Below are 23,914 nucleotides of genomic sequence, written 5' to 3'. Positions count from 1 at the left end.
GAGAATCACGATTCTTTTGCTTAGACTAAAGATCACGATTCTCAAAAACTGAATGCCAGAACACCCCCCCCCCCCCAAATAAATAAATAAATAAACCCGTGATTTATCTGAAAATATGAATATATAAAAAACAGACCAGTGATATGTCTATAATATTAACGACCATATAACTCTTATGAAAAAAGCAGAATCAAAACTTTGAATCTGCTTTTTTCATAGGAGTTATATGGTCTTTAACATTATAGACATATCACTGTTCTCTTTTCTTATACATCAGAAGCAGTACCGCCAGCAACCATTGGGTGGCGCATGGATACACACAGTTGTACAGAACTGGTAGAAAGATTAATACATCAGAAGCAGTACCGCGAGCAACCATTGGGTGGCGCATGGATACACACAGTTGTACAGAACTGCGAGAAAGATTAATACATCAGAAGCAGTACCGCCGGCAACCACTGGGTGGTGCATGGATAAACGCTACAGTTGTACAGATCTGCAAGAGAAGCCCAGGCATCCATCCAGCGGCGCAGGCTGCTGACGGCGGTTTCCGATATCGAGGTAAGAGAGCTGCCGCTCCAGGTGAGCTCACTAGGGTAATTGATGTCCACTCAGAAGCAGATGGGTGCTGGCAATGCACAGGATGTGCAAAAACAATAAGGATATGGACAGCCGCACTCCAGTAACTTGAAAAAGACGTGCCCTTTATTGGGTACAGGAAAAAATGCACTACAGGTATCAGCACACAGTGGCATAAACAGCTGACGCGTTTCGCATTGAGTATCAATGCTTAATCATAGCTATAGATGAAATAAAAAATAACAGGTATACATATACACACAGAAATCTATGCTTAATTGGACCCACCCAACATGTGACCCGCCGGGCACCCGCGCCGGGTCACATGCTGGGTGGGTCCAATTAAGCATAGATTTCTGTGTGTATATGTATACCTGTTATTTTTTATTTCATCTATAGCTATGATTAAGCATTGATACTCAATGCGAAACGCGTCAGCCGTTTATCCCACTGTGTGCTGATACCTGTAGTGCATTTTTTCCTGTACCCAATAAAGGGCACGTCTTTTTCAAGTTACTGGAGTGCGGCTGTCCATATCCTTATTGTTTTTGGTTTCCGATATCGGCGCCATTTGCGTTCCACGCTGGTTACGTGGAACCGACCGTGAAACAGGAGAATCGTGTGTCATCCCGTGGGGAGATCGCGGGAGGGGGGGAAACGAGATCGCGATTCTCTCTGCGATTAATCGTGCAGCTCTACATCAGACCCCAATACAGTTAAAAAAAAAAACAAACACACACACACACACACGCACACACACACACACAGGGGAAGACAAAAACACCTATAGTGGCATCAAAAACACAATGAAAACGCACACACAGAAATACATCCGGAACAAATCTGAAGTGCGTTTTTGTGGTACGAACCTCAAAAAAAATACAATGTCACCAAAAGAAAGCTCTATTTGTGGGGAAAAAAAGACATACATTTTATTTTAACCACTTGAGATCCGCGCTATAGACAAAATACGTCCGCAGCGCGGCTCTCAAGTGCCAAGTGGCCGTTTAAACACGGCCTTTTATGTGCATTACCCGCGCGCGCCACTGGGTGGCGCGCGGCGGGTAAAAACTGTCCCGGCGCATCGCCGAAGACCCGATGCGTGTACCTGGCGGCCGCGATGTCCGCCGGGTACACGCGATCGTCGGTGACACGGCAGGTGACAGCAGGGACGTGGAGCTCTGTGTGTAAACACAGAGCTCCACGTGCTGTCAGAGGAGAGGAGACCGATCTGTGTCTCTTGTACATAGAGACACAGCATCGGTCCCCTCCCCCAGTCACCCCCCTCCCCCCACACAGTTATAACACACCCAGGCTACACAGTTAACCCCTTCCTCACCCCCTAGTGTTAACCCCTTCACTGCCAGTCACATTTATACAGTAATTCGTGCATTTTTATAGCACTGATCGCTGTATAAATGTGAATGGCGCCAAATTTGTGTCAAAAGTGTCTGATACGTCCACCGCAATATCCCAGTCCCAATAAAAATCGCAGATCGCCGCCATTACTAGTAAAAAAAAAAATAATAAAAAAAATCATAATTCTGTTACCCATTTTGTAGGCGCTATAACTTTTGCGCAAACCAGTCGCTTATTGCGATTTTTTTTTTTTTTTTTACAAAAATACGTCGAAAAATACGTATCGGCCTTAACTGAGAAAAAAAAGAGTTTTTTAAAAAAAAATTGGGATATTTATTATAGCAACAAGTAAAAAAAAAATATATATTTTTTAAATTGTCGCTCTTTTTTGTTTATAGCGCAAAAAATAAAAACCGCAGAGGTGATCAAATACCACCAAAAGAAAGCTCTATTTGTGGGGAAAAAAGGACGCCAATTTTGTTTGGGAGCCACGTCGCACGACCGCGCAATTGTCAGTTAAAGCGACGCAGTGCCGGACGCTGAGATTTCGCCTGGGAACGAAGGGGGTTTATGTGCCCAGTAAGCAAGTGGTTAATACAGTGTTGCACGACCCTGCAATTGTCAGTTAAAGTAACGCAGTGCCGTATTGCAAAAAATGGCCTGGTCATGAAGCGGGGGAGGGGGGGGGGGCTAAATGTTTCAGAGGTCAAGTGGTTAAATAACTTAAAATTCCTTTACTGTAGAATTATCTGTTATCCGCTCTTCCCAAAGTAAAAGGATAATTTGATAGAAATAACTGGATGACAATGTAGTAGCTTCTCAGAGGTCGTTGTGTTGATCGGGTCGGAGAAGTCATTCCAGGTCCTGGTGGGCTCTCGGCTCCGTACGTCTGTTCAATCTGGAAAAGGTTTGCCAGTCGCTGTGCTACCAAATGCTGCTGCCGAGAGGAGCGGATACCGAACCCCGGGGGGGTGCAGAGCCGTTCCCCCCGATCATCACAAAGAACTGCAACACAATCTCGGGATTGGGATGTACTGCAGACAGAATACAACCTTAAGGCTTCCTAACGAGATGCCAAGATCTCCAACTATTTCCGCACATGAACAATTCAGCTGATCAACCCAATGCTAGATACTCAGGGCCAGATTCACAGAAGAAGTACGCCGGCGTATCTACTGATACACCGGCGTACTTTCAAATTTCCTGCGTCGTACCTTTAGTTTGAATCCTCAAACCAAGATACGACGGCTTTTGGCTTCGATCCGACAGGCTTCATACACTTTCGGATCGTAGGTGCAATACTTCGGCGCCCGCTGGGTGGAGGTCGCGTCGTTTTCCGCGTCGGGTATGCTAATTAGCTTTTTCCGGAGATTCACGAAGGTACGCGCCGCTGTCGCATTCTCTTACGTCGTCGCTAGTCGGCTTTTCCCGGCGTATAATTAAAGCTGCTATTTCGTGGCGTATAGATAGACCTGCCATGTTAAAGTAAAGCCGCGTCAAATTTAGAATTTTTTTTTTTTGGCGTAAGTCGTCTGTGAATAGGAAAGGACGTAACTCACGTCTATGTTCAAAAAATGACGTCGGTGCGACGTCATCTCGCGCAAAGCACGGCGGGAAATTTCAAAACGGAGCATGCGCAGTACGTTCGCCGCGGGAATGCGCCTAATTTAAATGATCCACGCCACCTACCCAGATCATTTGAATTAGGCGGGCTTGCACCGGAGGGATTTACGCTACGCCGCCGCAACTTTACAGGCAAGTGCTTTGTGAATCAAGCACTTGCCCGTAAAACTTGCGGCGGCGTAACGTAAATGCGATACGTTACGCCGCCGCAGATGTACCTGAATCTGGCCCTCAGTCAACAAAAACCCAGCTGGGGCCCATACACACGGGCACAAAATACTCTGTTCAGATCCAATATGCCCCAAAAAAATGACAGATCGGAGGGCAGCTGTATATTATCCTTTGGGCCCATACACAGCTTCATTATCTGCCCCCAGGTCCTGTGTATGGACCGTATTTAACACAACAAAGATAATGCCGCTCCAGGTAAGTAATTGAGATTTGATTGAGGGTCCTACACAGCTTGGCTTCTGAGACCAAGTGACCGGAATTTTGCTGCACTCCTCCAAATCTTTATTGACTTATTAAAATGACATCACATGTATGGCAGGAACACAAAAAGGTAACGCGTTTCACACTAAATACAGACCTTACTCAAACCTCTCAAAGTTTCAGTAAGTGCTGGACCATATTTAACGCTGTGCTAAAATTCACAAGCATTTAGGGAAATGTCTACCATCAACCCTGAATAGTAAGGATGCTAGGCCGCTTCTGTCTAGCAACCTAGGACACCAGGCATCAGGAGCTGACTGCATCATAGCAACCTAGGACACCAGGCATCAGGAGCTGACTGCATCCTAGCAACCTAGGACACCAGGCATCAGGAGCTGACTGCATCCTAGCAACCTAGGACACCAGGAGGTGACTGCACCCTAGTAACCTAGGACACTAGGCATCAGGAGCTGACTGCACCCTAGTAACCTAGGACACTAGGCATCAGGAGCTGACTGCACCCTAGTAACCTAGGACACTAGGCATCAGAAGCTGACTGCACCCTAGTAACCTAGGACACTAGGCATCAGAAGCTGACTGCACCCTAGTAACCTAGGACACTAGGCATCAGGAGCTGACTGCACCCTAGTAACCTAGGACACTAGGCATCAGAAGCTGACTGCACCCTAGTAACCTAGGACATTAGGCATCAGGAGCTGACTGCACCCTAGTAACCTAGGACACTAGGCATCAGGAGCTGACTGCATCCTAGTAACCTAGGACACCAGGCATCAGGAGCTGACTGCACCCTAGTAACCTAGGACACCAGGCATCAGGAGCTGACTGCACCCTAGCAACCTAGGACACCAGGCGTCAGGAGCTGACTGCAACCTAGGACACCAGGCATCAGGAGCTGACTGCACCCTATCAACCTAGGACACCAGGCGTCAGGATCTGACTGCATCCTAGCAACCTAGGACACCAGGCATCAGGATCTGACTGCATCATATCAACCTAGGACACCAGGCGTCAGGAGCTGACTGCACCCTAGTAACCTAGGACACCAGGAGCTGACTGCACCCTAGTAACCTAGGACACCAGGAGCTGACTGCACCCTAGTAACCTAGGACACCAGGCGTCAGGAGCTGACTGCATCTTAGGACACCAGGCATCAGGAGCTGACTGCATCATAGCAACCTAGGACACCAGGCGTCAGGAGCTGACTGCACCCTAGTAACCTAGGACACCAGGCGTCAGGAGCTGACTGCACCCTAGTAACCTAGGACACCAGGCATCAGGAGCTGAATGCATCATAGGATCCCAGGTATCAGGAGCCGACTGCATCCTAGGACACCAGGCATCAGGAGCTGACTGTTAGAAAAAAAAGCCAAGGAGAGGAAAACTCCAAGCTCACTCACCGACCAGACCACGGACAACCAAATTAACCGGTCTAACAGCATGCAGTAAAAACAATACATGTGTGAGCTACAGAGCCCCACCAAGGCACCCTGGTATCTGTAGGCCTATCACTAGCTTATGAGTGACTCCACAATGGAAGCACATGGATGTCAGAATGATGAAAGGATTGGAGATTTGTGACATGGTGCATTATCCTGCTGGAAGGAGCCATCAGAAAATGGGGACACTGTAGTCATAAAGGGATGGACATGGTCACCAACAATACTCAGGTAGGCCGTGGTGTTTAACCGATGCTCAATTGGTACCAAGGGGCCCTAGAAAATATCCCCCACACCATTCCAGCACCACCGCCAGCCTGAACCGTTGATACAACACAGGATGGACCCATGCTTTCGTGCTCGCCCTCTCCCTTGGACAACAGGAGAGTCAGGATGCCCACTAACACACAGCTCCTTTCTCTATCTGCAACGTAGAGAGTGTCCTGACTCTCCTGTTGTCCAAGGGAGGGGGCGAGCACGACACTCCACACCAGGGAGAAAGCCTCGCATTACTGTGTGGAGTTACAGACAGAAGAACAGGAAGTGAGGATTTCTCAGAAGATATAAGGACATTTAAAAACAAAATGGAAGGATGAGGTAAGTGAAGGAGGACTGCATTAAGGTAAAGGAAGCCATTTAGGATTTCTTTTTTTTACCTTTACAATCCCTTTAAGGTCCCTTTCACACTGGGGCGGGAGGTGCGTCAGCGGTAAAGCGGCGCCATTTTTACTGCCAATTTCGCAGCTATTTGGCCACTAACGGGGCAGTTTTACCCCCGCTAGCATCCGAGAATGGGTTAAAAACCACCGCAAAATGCCTCAGCAGAGGCACATTGCCGGCGGTATAGCAGCGGTGTCCCATTGATTTCAATGGGCAGGAGCGGTGGAGGAGCGGTATACACACCGCTCCAAAAATGTCTTATTTTGCCGTCCTGCTAGCGCACCTGCAGCGGCTGTTTAGGGTCGGTTTGCAGGCGCTATTTTTAGTGCAGTAGCGCCTGCAAACCGCTCCAGTGTGAAAGGGGAACAACTGTAATGTGCCTATGCACACAGGTGTGTAAAGTGCTGTACATTCATCAGTAAAAAAAAAATCTTTTGGCCTCTTGCACACAAAACTCCTGTTTGAGCATCTATTTTTTTCAGCCATTTTTGGTATGTATTTGCGCGCATTTTCGTGCAATTATGTTCACGCAAAAAGTATGCATGCGTAAAAACTTATTCTAGCGTTATTGTTCTGCACAATATGTGAATGGACATTTGCGCACATTTATGCGCAATCGCGTGCATGAGGCGTAAATTACTGATCGAAAATGCAGATTTTTCCATTTCTATTTTTTACTGAAAAGTGCACCAGCGCTCGTTTTACGCGCCTGTGTGTGTAGGCACATCACAATTAAAAGGGCTGTATTTTAGCTCAGAAAAAAAAAAAGCTGTACTGAACTTTTTCAAGCTGCAGTGTGCAAGAGGCTAATTTTACGCCTCATGCGCATATACGCGAAAGTGTGCGTAAAGACACACAAATACATACAAAAAAAAAATGCGTCTGAAAAAGTAAATTCTCAAATCAGAGTATCATGTGCAAGAGGCCTAAAAAGCGAAACTTCAACTGGGCTTTAAAGATTTCAGAGTTCTTTAAAAAGTGACCTGGTCCTTGGAAGGAGACATGAAACCTACAGCTCGAGTGTCTCCTTTCTAGATCCATCGATTGCTGATCATCTAGTGAGCAATTTCCCCTCTGAAGTCTCCAGACATGGGACTCGGGTTGTGTCTGCAAGTAATGGAAACCCTCTTCTGTGACCTCTCCTGCATAATTGAAGAGCGGAGGAGGAATCTCCAGAATGCTCATAGCTCTGTGCTGGTTGACGTAATCCCTTCCAATGTGTTATATTTATAGTCGCCATCAATACACCGCACATAGACCAACCCCAGGGAACTCCGCTCTCACCCAGCCCATGGTGTACAGAATTATTATTGCCTTTATTTTTCCAGAAACGTTCAAGCTGAAGTTTATTATGTTTGAACCCGTGTTTTGTCAGACTTATTTTAGCTGTGGCCAGTGCGGAGAAGGGCTAAAACTCCTGAAGGGTTTCGATCGCAGGGGACATTTCTCTTCACTTCCCATCCCCTTTGCTAGCTTTTATCCGACCCTTGGGGCACACTTCCATCCACTGATACCAACAATGGGGCGTAATTCCCCTCACTGACACCAATGAAGGGGCACAATTCCTCCCAATGACACCAATGAAGGGGCACAATTCCTCCCAATGACACCAATGAAGGGGCACAATTCCTCCCAATGACACCAATGAAGGGGCACAATTCCTCCCAATGACACCAATGAAGGGGCACAATTCCTCCCAATGACACCAATGAAGGGGCACAATTCCTCCCAATGACACAAATAAGGCACAATTCCTCCCAATGACACCAATACGGCACAATTCCTCCCAATGACACCAATGAAGGGGCACAATTCCTCCCAATGACACCAATGAAGGGGCACAATTCCTCCCAATGACACCAATACGGCACAATTCCTCCCAAATGACACCAATGAAGGGGCACAATTCCTCCCAATGACACCAATGAAAGGGGCACAATTCCTCTCAATGACATCAATGAAGGGACACAATTCCTCTCAATGACACCAATGAAGGGGTACAATTCCTCCCAATGACACCAATGAAGGGGCACAATTCCTCCCAATGACACCAATGAAGGGGCACAATTCCTCCCAAAGACACCAATGAAGGGGCACAATTCCTCCCAATGACATCAATGAAGGTGCACAATTCCTCCCAATGACACCAATGAAAGGGGCACAATTCCTCTCAATGACATCAATGAAGGGACACAATTCCTCTCAATGACACCAATGAAGGGGCACAATTCCTCTCAATGACACCAATACAGCACAATTCCTCCCAATGACACCAATGAAGGGGCACAATTCCTCCCAATGACACCAATGAAGGGGCACAATTCCTCCCAATGACACAAATAAGGCACAATTCCTCCCAATGACACCAATGAAGGGGCACAATTCCTCCCAATGACACCAATGAAGGGGCACAATTCCTCTCAATGACATCAATGAAGGGGCACAATTCCTCTCAATGACACCAATGAAGGGGTACAATTCCTCTCAATGACATCAATGAAGGGACACAATTCCTCCCAATGACACCAATGAAGGGGCACAATTCCTCCCAATGACACCAATGAAGGGGCACAATTCCTCTCAATGACATCAATGAAGGGCCACAATTCCTCTCAATGACACCAATGAAGGGGCACAATTCCTCTCAATGACATCAATAAAGGGGCACAATTCCTCCCAATGACATCAATGAAGGGGCACAATTCCTCTCAATGATACCTACTTGTTGTAAGGCTCCATGCACACTGAAGCTGATAAACTGCAGTTTATTGGCGTTTAAAAAAAAAAAAAAGCCCATAAACTGAACTCTATGTTAGCCTATGTGTCCATGCACACCTGGGCGTTTTTTATAGTTCATGAGCTTTGGCGTTTATTGGCTTTTTTTCGGAACGCCCGAAATTTGCGTTCAAAGTGCCGTTTTTCGGCGAAAAAAACACAAAAAAAACGCAAAAACGCTGGCGCCAGAGTTTTTTTATCCGTTTAAAAAAAAAAAAAAAAAAAGATAAAAAACGCTACACTGAAAAACGCTGTTGCAAAAACGCTAAAAAATTGTTGAAAGGCTCCCTGCAAAGCTACTGGCGTTTTTTTTTAGCTTCAGTGTACATGGAGCCTAAACATAGAATATGATTGGCAACTGTAGGGTTTTAGTTGTTCCTCTCCTCTCTCAGACTTTATATGGTATATCTCAGATTCTGGATTTCTATTTGTCCATGACAAATGTTTTATATACGAGTTGTGACAATGGTAAAAGGAATTATATTAGAATATTGTGGATAGAATTTGTTTGATGGGTTTTCGAGAGTTGAACCAGTAAGGCTCCATGCACACTGAAGCTAAAAAAATCTATTAAAAAAAAAACGCCAGTAGCTTTGCAGGGAGCCTTTCAAAGTTTTTTAGCGTTTTTGCAATAGCGTTTTTCAGTGTATAGTTTTTTAGCTTTTTTTTTTTTTTTTTTTTTCAGGCTCCATGCACACTGGGCTTAAAAAAATGCCTGTTCTTTGTGGAGTAAAAAACGTCCATATAGAGCATTTTTTGTACAAAGTTTAGGAGAGTTTTACGTTTTTTCTGCCAGTGAGCTCCAATCAGAAACGCGAATGAGAAGGTTTTTTTTTCCTGCCTCTAAACGTTGTTCTCAAAAATATGCCTTTAAACGTCCTAATGTGTATGGACACAAAGGGACAGATTGTCAAAGAGTTACGCCGGCGTATGAGTAGATACGCCGTCGTAACTCCGAATCTAAGCCCGTCGTATGTTTAAGTGTATTCTCAAACCGAGATACACTTAAACATGCCTAAGATATGACGGCCTGCGCCGTCGTATCTTAGGGTGCAATATTTACGCTAGCCGCTAGGTGGCGCTTCCATTGCGGTCGGCGTAGAATATGCAAATGAGTCGTTACACCGATTCACGAATGTACGCTTGCCCGTCGCAGTAAATTTACGCTGTTTCCGTAAGAGATACGCGGCGTAAAGATAAACATGCCCCCTAGGTGGCGTATCCAAAGTTAAGTATGGCCGTCGTTCCCGCGTCAAAATTTGAAAATTTTACGTTGTTTGCGTAACTCGTCCGTGAATGGGGCTGGACGGCATTTACGTTCACGTCGAAACCAATGAAGTCCTTGCGACGTCATTTAGCGCAATGCACGTCGGGAAAATTTAGGGACGGCGCATGCGCAGTACGTTCGGCGCGCGGGAACGCGCCTAATTTAAATGATCCACGCCCCCTACCCGGATCATTTGAATTAGGCGGGCTTGCACCGGGGGATTTACGCTACGCCGCCGCAACTTTACAGGCAAGTGCTTTGTGAATCAAGCACTTGCCCGTAAAACTTGCGGCGGCGTAACGTAAATGCGATACGTTACGCCGCCGCAGATCTACGTGAATCTGGCCCAAAGGGTTACATTGGGTTGCTTCTACAGGCAGAACACAAAACAACGTTTTCTTAATGGATAAAAAAACGCTAAAAACGCGTTTTTGAGCGTTTTGCGTTTTTTCCCGCCGAAAAACAAGAGTTTGAACGCAAAAATAAACTCCAAAGCTCATTAACACTATAAAACGCCCATGTGTGCATGGGCACATAGGCCAACATAGAGTTCAGTTTATGGGCTTTTTTAAAAAAAAAAAAAGCCCAAAACGCCAATAAACTGCAGTTTATCAGCTTCAGTGTGCATGGAGCCTTAAAGATCAGGATAGGTAATTAACCGCCCCCCCTTTTTATTTCTCTTCTTTTTTTTCATATATAATATAATTTTATATATTATCTTATGGATTGACATATTGATACTGGAGGTACAATCATAGTATATAGATGCTTGATTCTCTCTTTTTAATTTGGAATAGATTTGTCTGTTTTAAAAAGGAAACATTTTAGAAAAATCAATAAAATAGAGCAGGGGTCTTGAATTAAATTTCAAGGAGGTCCGGTCACTAAAATTTTCTTTGGGCCGAGGTCCGAATCTCAAGTCCCCATTTTTCCCCATCACAGTGCCCCTTTACATCAGGTGTCCCCATCACAGTGCCCCTTTACATCAGGGGTCCCCATCACAGCATCCCTTTACATCAGGTGTCCCCATCACAGCACCCCTTTACATCAGGTGTCCCTATCACAGCATCCCTTTACATCAGGGGTCCCCATCACAGTGCCCCTTTACATCAGGTGTCCCCATCACAGTGCCCCTTTACATCAGGGGTCCCCATCACAGCATCCCTTTACATCAGGGGTCCCCATCACAGCGCCCCTTTACATTAGGTGTCCCCATCACAGCATCCCTTTACATCAGGGGTCCCCATCACAGCATCCCTTTACATTAGGTGTCCCCATCACAGCATCCCTTTACATTAGGTGTCCCCATCACAGCATCCCTTTACATCAGGTGTCCCCATCACAGAATCCCTTTACATCAGTTGTCCCCATCACAGCATTCCTTTACATCAGGTGTCCCTATCACAGTGCCCCTTTACATCAGGGGTCCCCATCAAAGCACCCCTTTACATCAGGGGTCCCCATCACAGCGCTCATTTACATCAGGCATTCCCATCAGAGTGCTTCCTTACATCAGATGTCCCCATCAGAGTCCCCCTTAACATAAAATGTGCCTATTAGCGTGCCCCTTAACATAAAATAAGGGTCACGCCGATGGGCACATTTTATGTTAAGGGACACTCTAATGGACAAGTTTTATGTTAAGGGACATCCTGATGGGCACATTTTATATTAACATAAAATCTGCCCATCAGCGCGCCCCTTAACATAAAATAAGGGTCACGCCGATGGGCACATTTTATGTTAAGGGACACTCAAATGGACAAGTTTTATGTTAAGGGACATCCTGATGGGCACATTTCATATTAACATAAAATCTGCCCATCAGAGTGCTCCTTAATACAAAATGTGCCCATCAGTGTTGCTCTTAAAATAAAATATGCCCATCAGAGTGCCCCTTAACAAAAAATGTTCCCATCAGCATGGCCCTTAACATAAAATAAGGGTCACGCTGATGTGCACCTTTTATGTTAAGGGGCACTCTGATGGGCACATTTTATTTTAAGGGGTACGCTGATGGGTATATTTTTAATGGGTACACTAATGGGCATATTTTATGTTAAGGGGCACTCTGATGGGCACAACAAAATGTGTCCATCAGTGTGCCCCTTAACAAAATATGCTCATCAGTGTGCACATTAAAAATATACCCATCAGAGTGCCCCTTAAAATAAAATTCGTCCATCAGAGTGCCCCTTAACATAAAAAAAAAGGTGCCCATCATCGTGACCATTAATGAAATATGCCCAGCAGTGTACACAATAATAAATATGTCCATTAGTGACAACTAATTAACTTGTCACATACCTTGCATACAAGATGGGCGAAAGCTGTGCGATATGGCGAGCCCGGGACCGCGAGTAGTAGGGGGGCGGGGCGCGCACGGGACGTCACGCCCCAATCTCACAAAGAGAGCCAGGAGTGGACCCGCAAGCTGCAGGGGGCGGGGCACGCACGTGACGTCACGTCCCATCGTGAGTGCAAGCCTGTCTTCTCCGCTCTCAGCGTCACTGGTTGCTGGGGAAACCCGCGGCCCCAGCAAACCAACGCTGACATTTAAAATTATACTGGCGGCATGGCGGTCCGGGCAGAAGCGCCACCCGGGCCGGACTCGGACCGCGGGCCGCCATTTAGTGACGGCTGAAATAGAGTAAAAAAAACCCACACATCTAGAATTAGACTTTACAGTAAATTAGCAGAAGAAAAAAAATAAGTCTCTATTTGATGGGGGAACTTTATAAACCCTCAAAATGAATGCATCAGCCATAAAAGTGAAATCTTGGAAAATAGCACCACCTTCTGTTCATAATCTAGAATGCAGCCACAATAAAGAAATTCAGTCTCAGACACTTAAAATGTGCGTACAGTTAAAACTTTTCTTTTAAATTATGGTTTTATATATATATATATATATATATATATATATATATATATATATATATATATATATATATATATATATATATATATATATATATATATACACACACACACATACATATACACACACACACACTTTATGTATAATATACAGGGCTGTTTTTCCAGGGGGAACTTGGCTCAGACCCGTTGGTGCCTGCTCACCACAATCACTTGTAAACACAGAAGTCTGGTTTCTGTGTTTACAAGTGACAGCTCTGCACTCTGTGTGTAACCCCCCTGAACTCTGCACTCTGTATGTAATGCAATCCTGGTATTTAATGCCCCTTTACACCAGGGTTTGACAAATTTGCTTGGAATCTAGGAGCCAGATAAAAAAGTTAGGAGCCAGAAAACGCGCCCCGTCCCGACGAGCTTGCGCGCAGAAAGCGAACACATACGTGAGCAGCGCCCGCATATGTAAACGGTGTTCAAACCACACATGTGAGGTATCGCCGCGATTGGTAGAGCGAGAGCAATATATCTAGCTCTAGACCTCCTCTGTAACTCAAAACATGCAACCTGTAGATTTTTTTTAAACGTCGCCTATGAAGATTTTGAAGGGTAAAAGTTTGTCGGCATTCCACGAGCGGACGCAATTTTGAAGCGTGACAAGTTGGGTATCAATTTACTCGGCGTAACATTATCTTTCATAATATTAAAAAAATGGGGATAACTTTACTGTTGTCTTATTTTTTAATTAAAAAAAAAAGGGTAATTTTTTCCCAAAAACGTGCACTTGTAAGACCGCTGCGCAAATACAGCATGACAGAAAGTATTGCAACGATCACCATTTTATTCTCTAGGGTGTTAGGATAAAAAATATATATAATGTTTGGGGGTTCTAATTAGAGGGAAGAAGATGGCAGTGAAAATAGTGAAAAACTACATTAGAATTGCTGTTTAACTTGTAATACCAACGGCCACCACCAGCTCACACAAGGAAGAGCTGGGGACTTCCAAGCCAAGTCGCCAGGATGCCATTTCTAGTCGCCATGGAGACCGGGATTTGTCGAGCCCTGCTTTAGACCCTTCTACTGTTTGTGAAATCTGAACAGGGTCGTGGTTGAGTTCCTGCACCTATTTTCGGAGAAAAAAAGCTCTGTACACACACACACACACACACACACACACACACACACACACACACACACACACACACACACACACACACACACACACTCCCTCTCTCTATATCCATCATTCTATTGGAAAGATTCTTCCTAGCAGATGAATTGATGGGAAATCCACAATTTTTAAGTTGTCACCAGAACAAGGAGGTGTAGATACATTTTCCAATGGGGGCGCCTGATACAGTGACAACCCCCCCCCAATATTGGAGAGACGTCCTCTAACATCATATGACATCTTACAGACAGGAAGTGAAGGAAAATCTCATAAGACAGACAGCGCACACTGATGGGAAATATAAGCCTCTGTCTGAAACTAAAAATAAAAAAAATAAAAATAAAATGTATATATCACACACAGACGCACTCTACTGTATCTATAGAGGGATCCCTGGTTGTCACCGGGGTGGACTCTAAAGCTGACGTTTAGGTATAGACAGGGCTTCCCCCCCCCCCCCCTCGGAGAATAGGTGCAGGTACCCCTTGTCCCCGCCCTATACCCACCTCCGAGCACCATCCCTTGGCTCTACCCCCAACCCACCTCCCAATACCACCCATTTTAAAGAAAACAGAAACAAGCAGACTTTTGTGGTGCTAAGTAATTTGTATGGAATTTGTTAAGAATAATATAGGAAGCAGTAAAATAGATCCCCTGCAGCTAGTACAATAGACCACCCCCCCCAAGCAATAATAGATCCCTCCAGCAGCCAGCAAGAATAGACCCATCCCTTAACACTAGATCCCTCCCAGCAACATAAGACCCCCCAGCAACAATAGACCCCTCCCTCAACAATTGATCCCCCAAGCAGTAAAAGATCCTTTAGCAACCAGCATCAATGGACCCTCCAGAACACCCCAGCCCCCCTTGCCATTAGAAATATTTAATGTTGGAGGTTCCGGAACTGCGTTCCCCCTTGAAAAAAAGCCCTGGTATAGATATTTTTACATGGTTACGTTGATCCAGCTTGAACCTATGTACCGTATTTATTGGGGTATAGCGTGCACCCCTAAAGTTGGCCAGAAATTCCTGTGGAAAAAAGGATTTTGTACTTACAGTTTTGGTGTCTTGCGCGGCGGCCTCGTCGGGTCCGGCGTCCGTCTGCGGCTTCGGGTGTCCTCTTCGTCGGGTGCGGCGTCCTCCTCGCTCGTTTCCCGCGCCGAGTTTGAATACTGCGCCGGCATATACCGAGCGCAGTACACTCGGGCAGGCTCGGCTACTGTCGCGCTCACGTCCTGTACGTTCAGGACGTGAGCGCGAGAGGAGCCGAGACTGCCCGACTATACACGAGTGTACTGCGCTCGGTATATGCCGGCGCAGTATTCAAACTCGGCACGGGAAAGCGGGTATCGGCGTATATCGCGCACCCACGATTTTGCCCTGATTTTCAGGGCAAAAAAGTGCGCGGTATACGCCGATAAATACGGTAAGTATGTATATAACATACCTGCAGGAAGTTAGAAATCACTCAAGTAGTCACGGATACTTCAGTAATCTCCACTAGCTTCCAGGGCCCATGGCGAGAGGCTGGCCTGCGTCATTGTGCACGCAGAAGGTTGGCCGCTTGGCACAGACACCATTTGGAGAACACTTTTGCAGTTTTTCAATGAACGCAAAACTGTTTGGTGATTGGATGAGGTGGAGCTTGCGACATCACCTTCTATCCTCTCAACTGCACCCATTTAGAGATCAAAGTGTTCCCGGAATGGCGCCTGTGCCAAGCAGCCGACCTCCTGTGTCCAGTAAGCAGCAGGGCAGCCGCTCAGCACAGGAGCCGGAAGCTAGTGAAGATCAACGGTGTAGCCGTGCCCACTACAGTGATTTCCCGCTTGCACAGGGATCCTGCAGGTATGATGGTATATACATACTTAAAGTGTCTTGAAAAAGTATTCACACCCCTTGAACTTTTCCACACTTTGTCACGTTGCAACCAACATTTTTAATTTTATTGGGATTTTATGTGATAGACCAGGGGTCTCCAAACTGTGGCCCGGGGGCCAGATGCGGCCCTTTGCTTGCATTTATCCGGCCCCTTGGGGCACTATTCATTCCACTTGTATGAGACACTAACTCCAGAAATGGAGCATAATTCCTGCCACTGACATCACCAATGGGACACTATTCCTCCCCAATACCAAAGATGGGACACGGTTTAGGGCTCTTTCACACGGAGCGGATCCATATTGATTCGCCACGTGTGTGTCCGTCTGCTCAGTGGGGATCATCCGTAAATCCCCGCTGATCTGTCGGCGGACAGGGCGGTCCCCGCACACTGTGCAGAGACCGCCCTGTCTCTCCTCCGCTCTCCCCTATGGGGAATCGGATGAATACGGACCGTGTGTCCGTATTCATCCGATCCGTTCCGTCAGACGGAAGAAAAATAGGGTTTTCAGGAGATGTCCATTACCATTTACCACCAAACAAGCACAAAGTAGATGTGATGACATGTACGGTTTTACGCATTATAACACACAAAATGACAAAATTGTGCTTAGGCATTAACATTTGTTTTACCCTTAGGCGTGAAGGGGTTAAAAACAAATGTGAACCTTTACAATCACTTGAATCTGCCTACACAGCAATATTTTGCATAGATCTGATCTTCAATACACAGGCCGGCACTGCAGAGAACTGAATCTCTTTTGAGATTGGATGAATTTGATGATGTTGGGTTCACGTTTCCTCTTGACATTTACAGAGGAATAAAAGCATTTCAAAATCAGCAGAACAGGATATGCTTTGTTCAAAAAAATAATAATAATACAGCACAATACAAGGTAAAAGCAATGAAACACGCAATCCAATCTCCGCATTCCAGAACCTCTAAAAAGGCTTCATAAACACGCCATGAGCAAAAAACACCCACATCCATAGACACCGGATATTAGGATGTTGTGGGGCACAAATAAGGTTTAAAAGGCGAATTCCAGACACAAATTAAAGCCGGATTAACGTGGTTGAAACCCCCCCCCCCCCCCAAAAAAAAAAAAAACTCCAAGACAAAAAGGTATAATGAGCTAGTACAGGGTTTGACAAATTTGCTTGGAATCTAGGAGCCAGCTAAAAAAGTTAGGAGCCAGAAAATGCGCCCCGTCCCGACGAGCTCGCGCGCAGAAGCGAACACATACCTGAGCAGCGCCCGCATATGTAAACGGTATTCAAACCACACATGTGAGGTATCGCCGCGATCGTTAGAGCGAGAGCAATTATTCTATCCTAAGACCTCCTCTGTAACTCAAAACATGCACTTCCATACAGGGCACTTATACACCTTCCTGCCCAGACCAATTTTCAGCTTTCAGCGCTGTTGCACTTTGAATGACAATTGCGCGGTCATGCTGCACTGTACCCAAACTAAATTTGTATCATTTTGTTCCCACTGCACTGACGGGCACTGATGGGCACAGATGAGGTGGCACTGATGGGCACAGATAGGCGGCACGGATGTACTGTATTATATTGTACTTATGGATGCCAATTAGTGCCAAACAATGCCTGCCAATCAGTGGGCACCGATTGGCATCCATTGTGGGCACTGATTGGCATCCATTGTGGGCACTGATTGGCATCCATTGTGGTCTAGGGTGGCATACCTGGTGATGAGCATCCCTGGTGGTCTGGTGTGGGCATCCTCGGGGGGGGGGGCTGTGCTGATAATCGATCAGCACAAACCCCCCCCTGTCAGAGGAGCAGCCGATCGGCTTTTCCTTACTCGCGTCTGACCACCAGGGATGCTCATCACCAAGGAATATGACCCTCCCTAGACCACCAGGGATGCCAATCAGTGCCCACAATGGATAACCGTCTCCGTCAGAAACTCTTTACCTAGATCGGTGTTGTGGGGTGTCAGACTGACACCCTGCAACAACGATCGCCGCGATGCGCGCCCCTGGGGGCGCGCAGCTGCTCAATATCCTGAGGACGTCATATGACGTCCAGTCAGGATATTGAAACCCCTTTGCCGACGTCTTTTTGCAATAGGGCGGGCAGCAAGTGTTTAATTAAAAAAAGTGTATTTTTTCCCCAAACAAATGCATTTGTAAGACCGCTCCGCAAATACGGTATGACAGAGAGTATTGCAACGACCCCCATTTTATTCTCTAGGGTGTTAGAATAAAATATATATATATAATGTTTGGGGGCTCTAATTAGAGGGAAGGAGATGGCGGTGAAAAAACACATTAGAACTGTTGTTTTTTGCTATTTGTAATGTAATCTAATGTAATATAACCTGTAATGCCAACGGCCACCACAAGATGGCCACTCCTATATTCCTTCTGCAGGCCTCAGCTTCCTTCTGTGAAGGCCGCAAAGCCGCGGCCTCAATAACCGGCGGGCGCAGGCCCATCGCGATCGCGCCCCACACCGGCCGGTAATTGAGGCCCCCGGCTTTGCGGTCTTCTGCAGCCCTAAGCTTCCCCAGGTGCCAGGTGACAATGTATGGTTGCAATTGCAACCTGGCGCCCAGATTTTGTCAAGGCCTGAGCTAGTATGCATATCACAGGGACTGCAAGAGTCTTGTAGCACCCTCTACTGTAGGTAGGTGCTAGAATAGGATTTTTGAAGGTAGTGCAGTAGTCCACAAAGCTACACGTGCTACTAAATTACTAGGCCGCTGGGGAGAGGTACTGCAGACCTCTGGCCTAGCAACAGCATCTATTACTGCCAGCATTCAGAGCGGCCCCTTCTGCTCATAGAGGAGGATGTGACAGGAAAGATGATGATCTAGAGTAAAGTTTGCGCAGGAGGATAGAAGGAGGATAAAAGTCCGAAATGGGGGATAGATTTATGGCATCATTATTTATTTTTTTACTAGTAATGGCGGTGATCCTTTTATTGGGACTGCCATTGCAGCTGACAGAACGGACACTTTTGAATTTCTTTTGGGACCATTGACAATTTATACAGCGATCAGTGCTATAAAAATGCACTGATTACTGTATAAATATCATTGGCAGGGAAGGGGTTAACACTAGGGGGCGATCAAGGGGTTAAGTGTTCCCTAGGGGGGTGTTTCTAACAGTGGGGGGGGGGGAACTGACAGGAGGAGGAGAGAGATCGCTGTTTCTAATCACCAGGAACAGACATCTCCCTCTACTCCTCTGTTAAAACAGGGATCGGTCTGTTTACATTGGTAGATCCCCGTTCTGGATCTCTGTAAAGAGATTGCGGGTGGCGGCCGGATATAGCTCCGGCGTTGCGCACACCCCCCATTGCTCTTAAAGCGGCCGACGTACACCAGGAGAGCCAACCTGCTGCAGTATAATGACGGCGGCCGGTCTTAAAGAGTTTGATGATGTATTATTGAATACAGGACTGTATTAAATTGTGTCTTTTACACATGCATAGGAGTTTAGCTTTAAAGTGTTACTAATCCCAGGACTCTGCATTCACTATACCTGAACTCCCACAGTACACAGAACATGGAAATGCAATTATTTTAGTAAATATAAACTGCTAAATACATTTTCTCATCAGCAGTGTTTAGCAGTATTCTAGCAGTGTCCAGCCAAGCACTTGCTAAAGCTTGTAGGAGGAGTTTACATACTGCACTGAGCTGTCCTATCAGGATCCCTGACCCTCTGCCTGGTCAGTGCTGCCGATTGGCCCTGTGCTGATCACATGCACTCTCCCAAGAAAAATAAAACCTCTCTAGAAATACACACCAAACTGAGCATGTGCAGCCTGACTCCACAGGCTCGGTCTTATCCAGACTTGCCCAGGGGGGACAGTGCAGGGAGGGGAGGATCAGAGAAGACAGGATCAAACAGCCTTTATACACAATGCAGAGGATTAACCCCTTGGGTTCCACAGTGAGTATAACAAGCATGTTTTACTGCCTATACAGACTGATTTTACTGTTGTGGGTTTAGTAACACTTTAGTAACAACATAGAAAAAAATACATACAAAACAAATATAGTACATAAAAAATGTTGTAAGTTTGCAAGCACCTTTCGGAATTTCTCCATCTGTTTGTAGAGATCTGGGTCGAGTTCTTGAGACACATCCTTCATCCAAAGTAATACACCTCTGTACTCGGTCCTGGCTTGTTCCATTCGGTTGACGGTCAGCCAGGAGTCGGATATTGCTCGATAACGGAAGGTTTCCACCTCCTGATGAAGTCGGGATAATGGGGCTCGTAGGGCCAGCCTAGGAAAAAAAAAACAGGAAAGAGATTAGTCTGGAATTGGTAATAGTATCTGTTGCCAAGTGGTTAGTACTTCTAGTCAACACTAGGGGTCACCGGTTCAAGTCCCAGCCATTACATTACCGTCATGGAGGTTGCATGTTCTCCCTGTGCAGTGTGAGCCTGAAATAAGGCCCTGGTGACAACCTCTTTAACCGCTCAGCGGCCGCCCCACCTACATATACTGCGGCAGGGCAGCCTCTCTCAGCCAAATCACGTACCTAGTATGTGATATGACACTTCCGGATCTGGGGCATGCACAGGCCCGGACTGGCCATAGGGCATACCAGCATATGCCCGGTGGGCCACGACGGCCCGTTCCATAAGGCTCCACTGCCTGTTTCCCTTAGTCAGGATGGAGGCGCCAGCACCGAACAATCGCCGTCGGGGGCCCATCATCGTGGGTGCCTAGGACAGGTAAGTGTCCTTATTAAATCCCGCTTTAACCCCTTCCCTACCAGTGTCATTAGAACATTAACCATGTATGGGCTAGATTCAGAAAGAATTTACGTCGGCGTATCTATTGATACGCCGCGTAAATTCTAAGCTGCGCCAGCGTATCTTCTTTCTGTATTCAGAAAGCAAGATACGTTGAAATTTGGCTAAGATCCGACTGGCGTAAGTCTCTTACGCCGTCGTATCTTAGTTGCATATTTACGCTGGCCGCTAGGTGGCGCTTCCGTCGATTTACGCGAGGAATATGCAAATTAGGTAGATACGCCGATTCAGAAACGTACGTCCGCCTGGCGCATTTGTTTACGTTAGGCTTTTTCAGGCGTAAAGTTACCCCTGCTATTTGAGGCGTATCCTATGTTAAGTATGGACGTCGGGCCAGCGTCGAATTTTCCGTCGATTGCGTAAGTCGTTCGCGAATAGGGCTGTACGTAAGTTACGTTCACGTCTAAAGCATTGACGATTTGCGCCGTAATTTCATGCGCACTCAAGCATGCGCACTGGGATTCTTTCACGGACGGCGCATGCGCCGTTCGGAAAAAACGTCAAATACGTGGGGTCACAAGTAATTTAAATAAAACACGCCCACATCATCCACATTTGAATTAGGCGGGCTTACGCCGGACCACATACGCTACGCCGCCGTAACTAAGGGCGCAAGTTCTTTATGAATACGGAACTTGCGCCCTAAGTTACGGCGGCGTAACGCATCTGAGATACGTTACGCCCGCAGAAATTTACGCTGGGCTATTTGAATCTACCCCTATATCTTTAGCACTGTATTCGTGTCACTGGTCCCCAAAAAAATTTTTTTCAAAAATGTCAGTTAGGTGTCCAATTTGTCCGCCACAATAGCCCAGTCCTGCTAAAAATCGCTGATCGCCGCCATAACTAGTAATAAAATGAAAAAAATATATAACTATCCCATAGTTTGTAGACGCTATAACTTTTGGGAAAACCAATCAATATACACTTATTGGGATTTTTTTTTTACCAAAAATATGTAGCAGAATACATATTGGCCTACACTGATGAAGAATTCGATTTTTTGCTTTTTTATTTTTTATTTTTATTGTGAATGTTTTATAGCAGAAAGTAAAATATATATTTTTTTTTTTTTTTACAAAATTGTTGCTCTTTCTTTGTTTATAGCGAAAAAAAAAAAAAAAAACAACTGCAGAGGTGATCAAATACCACCAAAAAAATATTTGTGGGAAAGAAAAAAAGGAAATATATTTTTATTTGGATACAGCATCGCACACCCATGCAATTGTCAGTTAAAATAACGCAGTGCTGTATCACAAAAAATGGTCTGGTCAATAAAAGGGGGGTTGTTAAATCTTCTGGAGCTGAAGTAGTTAACGAAAGTGTCAAATCACCGGATCCAAAATACCAAGGATACAAGATGAAGGATCCAGAGATCAATTCAATTGGAAAGCCTGATTGATTGTATGAAATAGGACGGTGTTCCAGTATCTATGGAGCTTGGGGCAGCACCATACAATATGAAGCAGAGAAAAAGACTGGGACCTCAGCCCCTTTATCTCAAAGGGGATATGTCAAAGGCCTGTTTAGACCCCTGATATCTCACCAAAGCCCACCAACAGGGCCTAAAAAAAACGAAAACGAAAAAAAGTAAAAAAAAAAAAAAAATTATATATATATATATATATATATATATATATATATATATATATATATATATATATATATATATATATATATATATATATATATATATATATATATATATATATATATATATATATATATAGATATTTAACTTTTTTTTTTTCGTCTCGTTTTTTTTTTTTAGGCCCTGTTGGTGGGCTTTGGTGATATATATATTTTTCTCAGATAATAGGTGCAGGAACTCAACCACGACCCGTTCAGATTTTATTGCTGGTCAAAGACCAGAGCACTTTTTGCAATTCGGCACTGTGTCGCTTTAACTGACAATTGCGCGGTCGTGCGACGTGGCTCCCAAACAAAATTGGTGTCCTTTTTTCCCCACAAATAGAGCTTTCTTTTGGTGGTATTTGATCACCTCTTCTGTTTTTAGTTTTTGCGCTATAAACAAAAATAGAGCGACAATTTTGGAAAAAAAATAATATTTTTTTACTTTTTACCATAATAAATATCCCCCAAAAATATATATAAAAAAAAATAGTTTTTTCCCTCAGTTTAGGCCGATACGTATTCTTCTACATATTTTTCATAAAAAAATATCGCAATAAGCGTTTATTGATTGGTTTGCGCAAAAGTAATAGCATTTACAAAATAGGGGATAGTTTTAAGGCATTTTTATTAATATTTTTTTTTACTAGTAGTGGCGGCGATCAGCAATTTTTTTTCGGTACTGCGACCTTATGGCGGACACTTCAGACACTTTTGACACATTTTTGGGACCATTGACATTTTTATAGCGATCAGTGCAATAAAAATGCATGGATTACTATAAAAATGCCACTGGCAGGGAAGGGGTTAACACTAGGGGGCGGCGAAGGGGTTAAGTATGTTCCCTGGGTGTGTTCTAACTGTAGGGGGGGTGGCCTCACTAGGGGAAATGACAGATCGCTGTTCATACATTGTATGAACAGACGGTCAGGCATTTCTCCCCTGACAGGACCGGGAGCTGTGTGCTTACACACACAGCTCCCGGTTCTCGCTCTGCAACGAGCAAACGCGGGTGCCCCGGCGGTGATCGCACGTGCGTCGGGATCAGGGACGAGCGGGGGGCGCGCGCTCCTAGTGGCCGCTTTGCGAGGTGACGTAGAGCTACGGACTCTCGCGCAGGGGAGCAGCCCTGCCACCGTAGAACTGCGGCGGCTGGTCGGCAAGTAGTTAAAGATGCATTAAATACCAGAATTGCGTTACATACAGAGTGCAGAGTTCAGGGGGTTACACACAGAGTGCAGAGCTGTCACTTGTAAACACAGAAACCAGACCTCTGTGTTTACAAGAGATTGTGGTGAGCAGGCACCAAAGGGTCTGAGCCAGAGGTGGTGGAACTGAGTTCCCCCTGAAAAAAAGCCCTGTAAATATATATTATATATATAAAAAAAATCTAATA

The 23,914-nt window shown here is 45.4% G+C and overlaps 1 protein-coding gene across 3 annotated transcripts in view; it reads right to left on the bottom strand.

The window, feature by feature from the left end:
• The window catches only part of ICA1 (islet cell autoantigen 1), a 115,137-nt gene that overhangs the window by 41,357 nt on the left and 49,866 nt on the right, over positions 1-23,914 (bottom strand). For all 3 annotated transcript variants that reach the window (XM_040352275.1, XM_040352274.1, XM_040352276.1), the window contains exon 6: positions 20,153-20,351. In XM_040352275.1, the coding sequence (XP_040208209.1) occupies positions 20,153-20,351 (199 nt within the window). The remainder of the gene's footprint in view (positions 1-20,152; positions 20,352-23,914) is intronic.

This window comes from Rana temporaria, chromosome 5 (genome assembly GCF_905171775.1).
Source record: "Rana temporaria chromosome 5, aRanTem1.1, whole genome shotgun sequence".
Taxonomy (NCBI): Eukaryota; Metazoa; Chordata; class Amphibia; order Anura; family Ranidae; genus Rana; species Rana temporaria.
The sequence above is the reverse complement of the archived record's forward strand: the minus strand, read 5'-3'. Positions and strand labels throughout refer to the sequence as shown.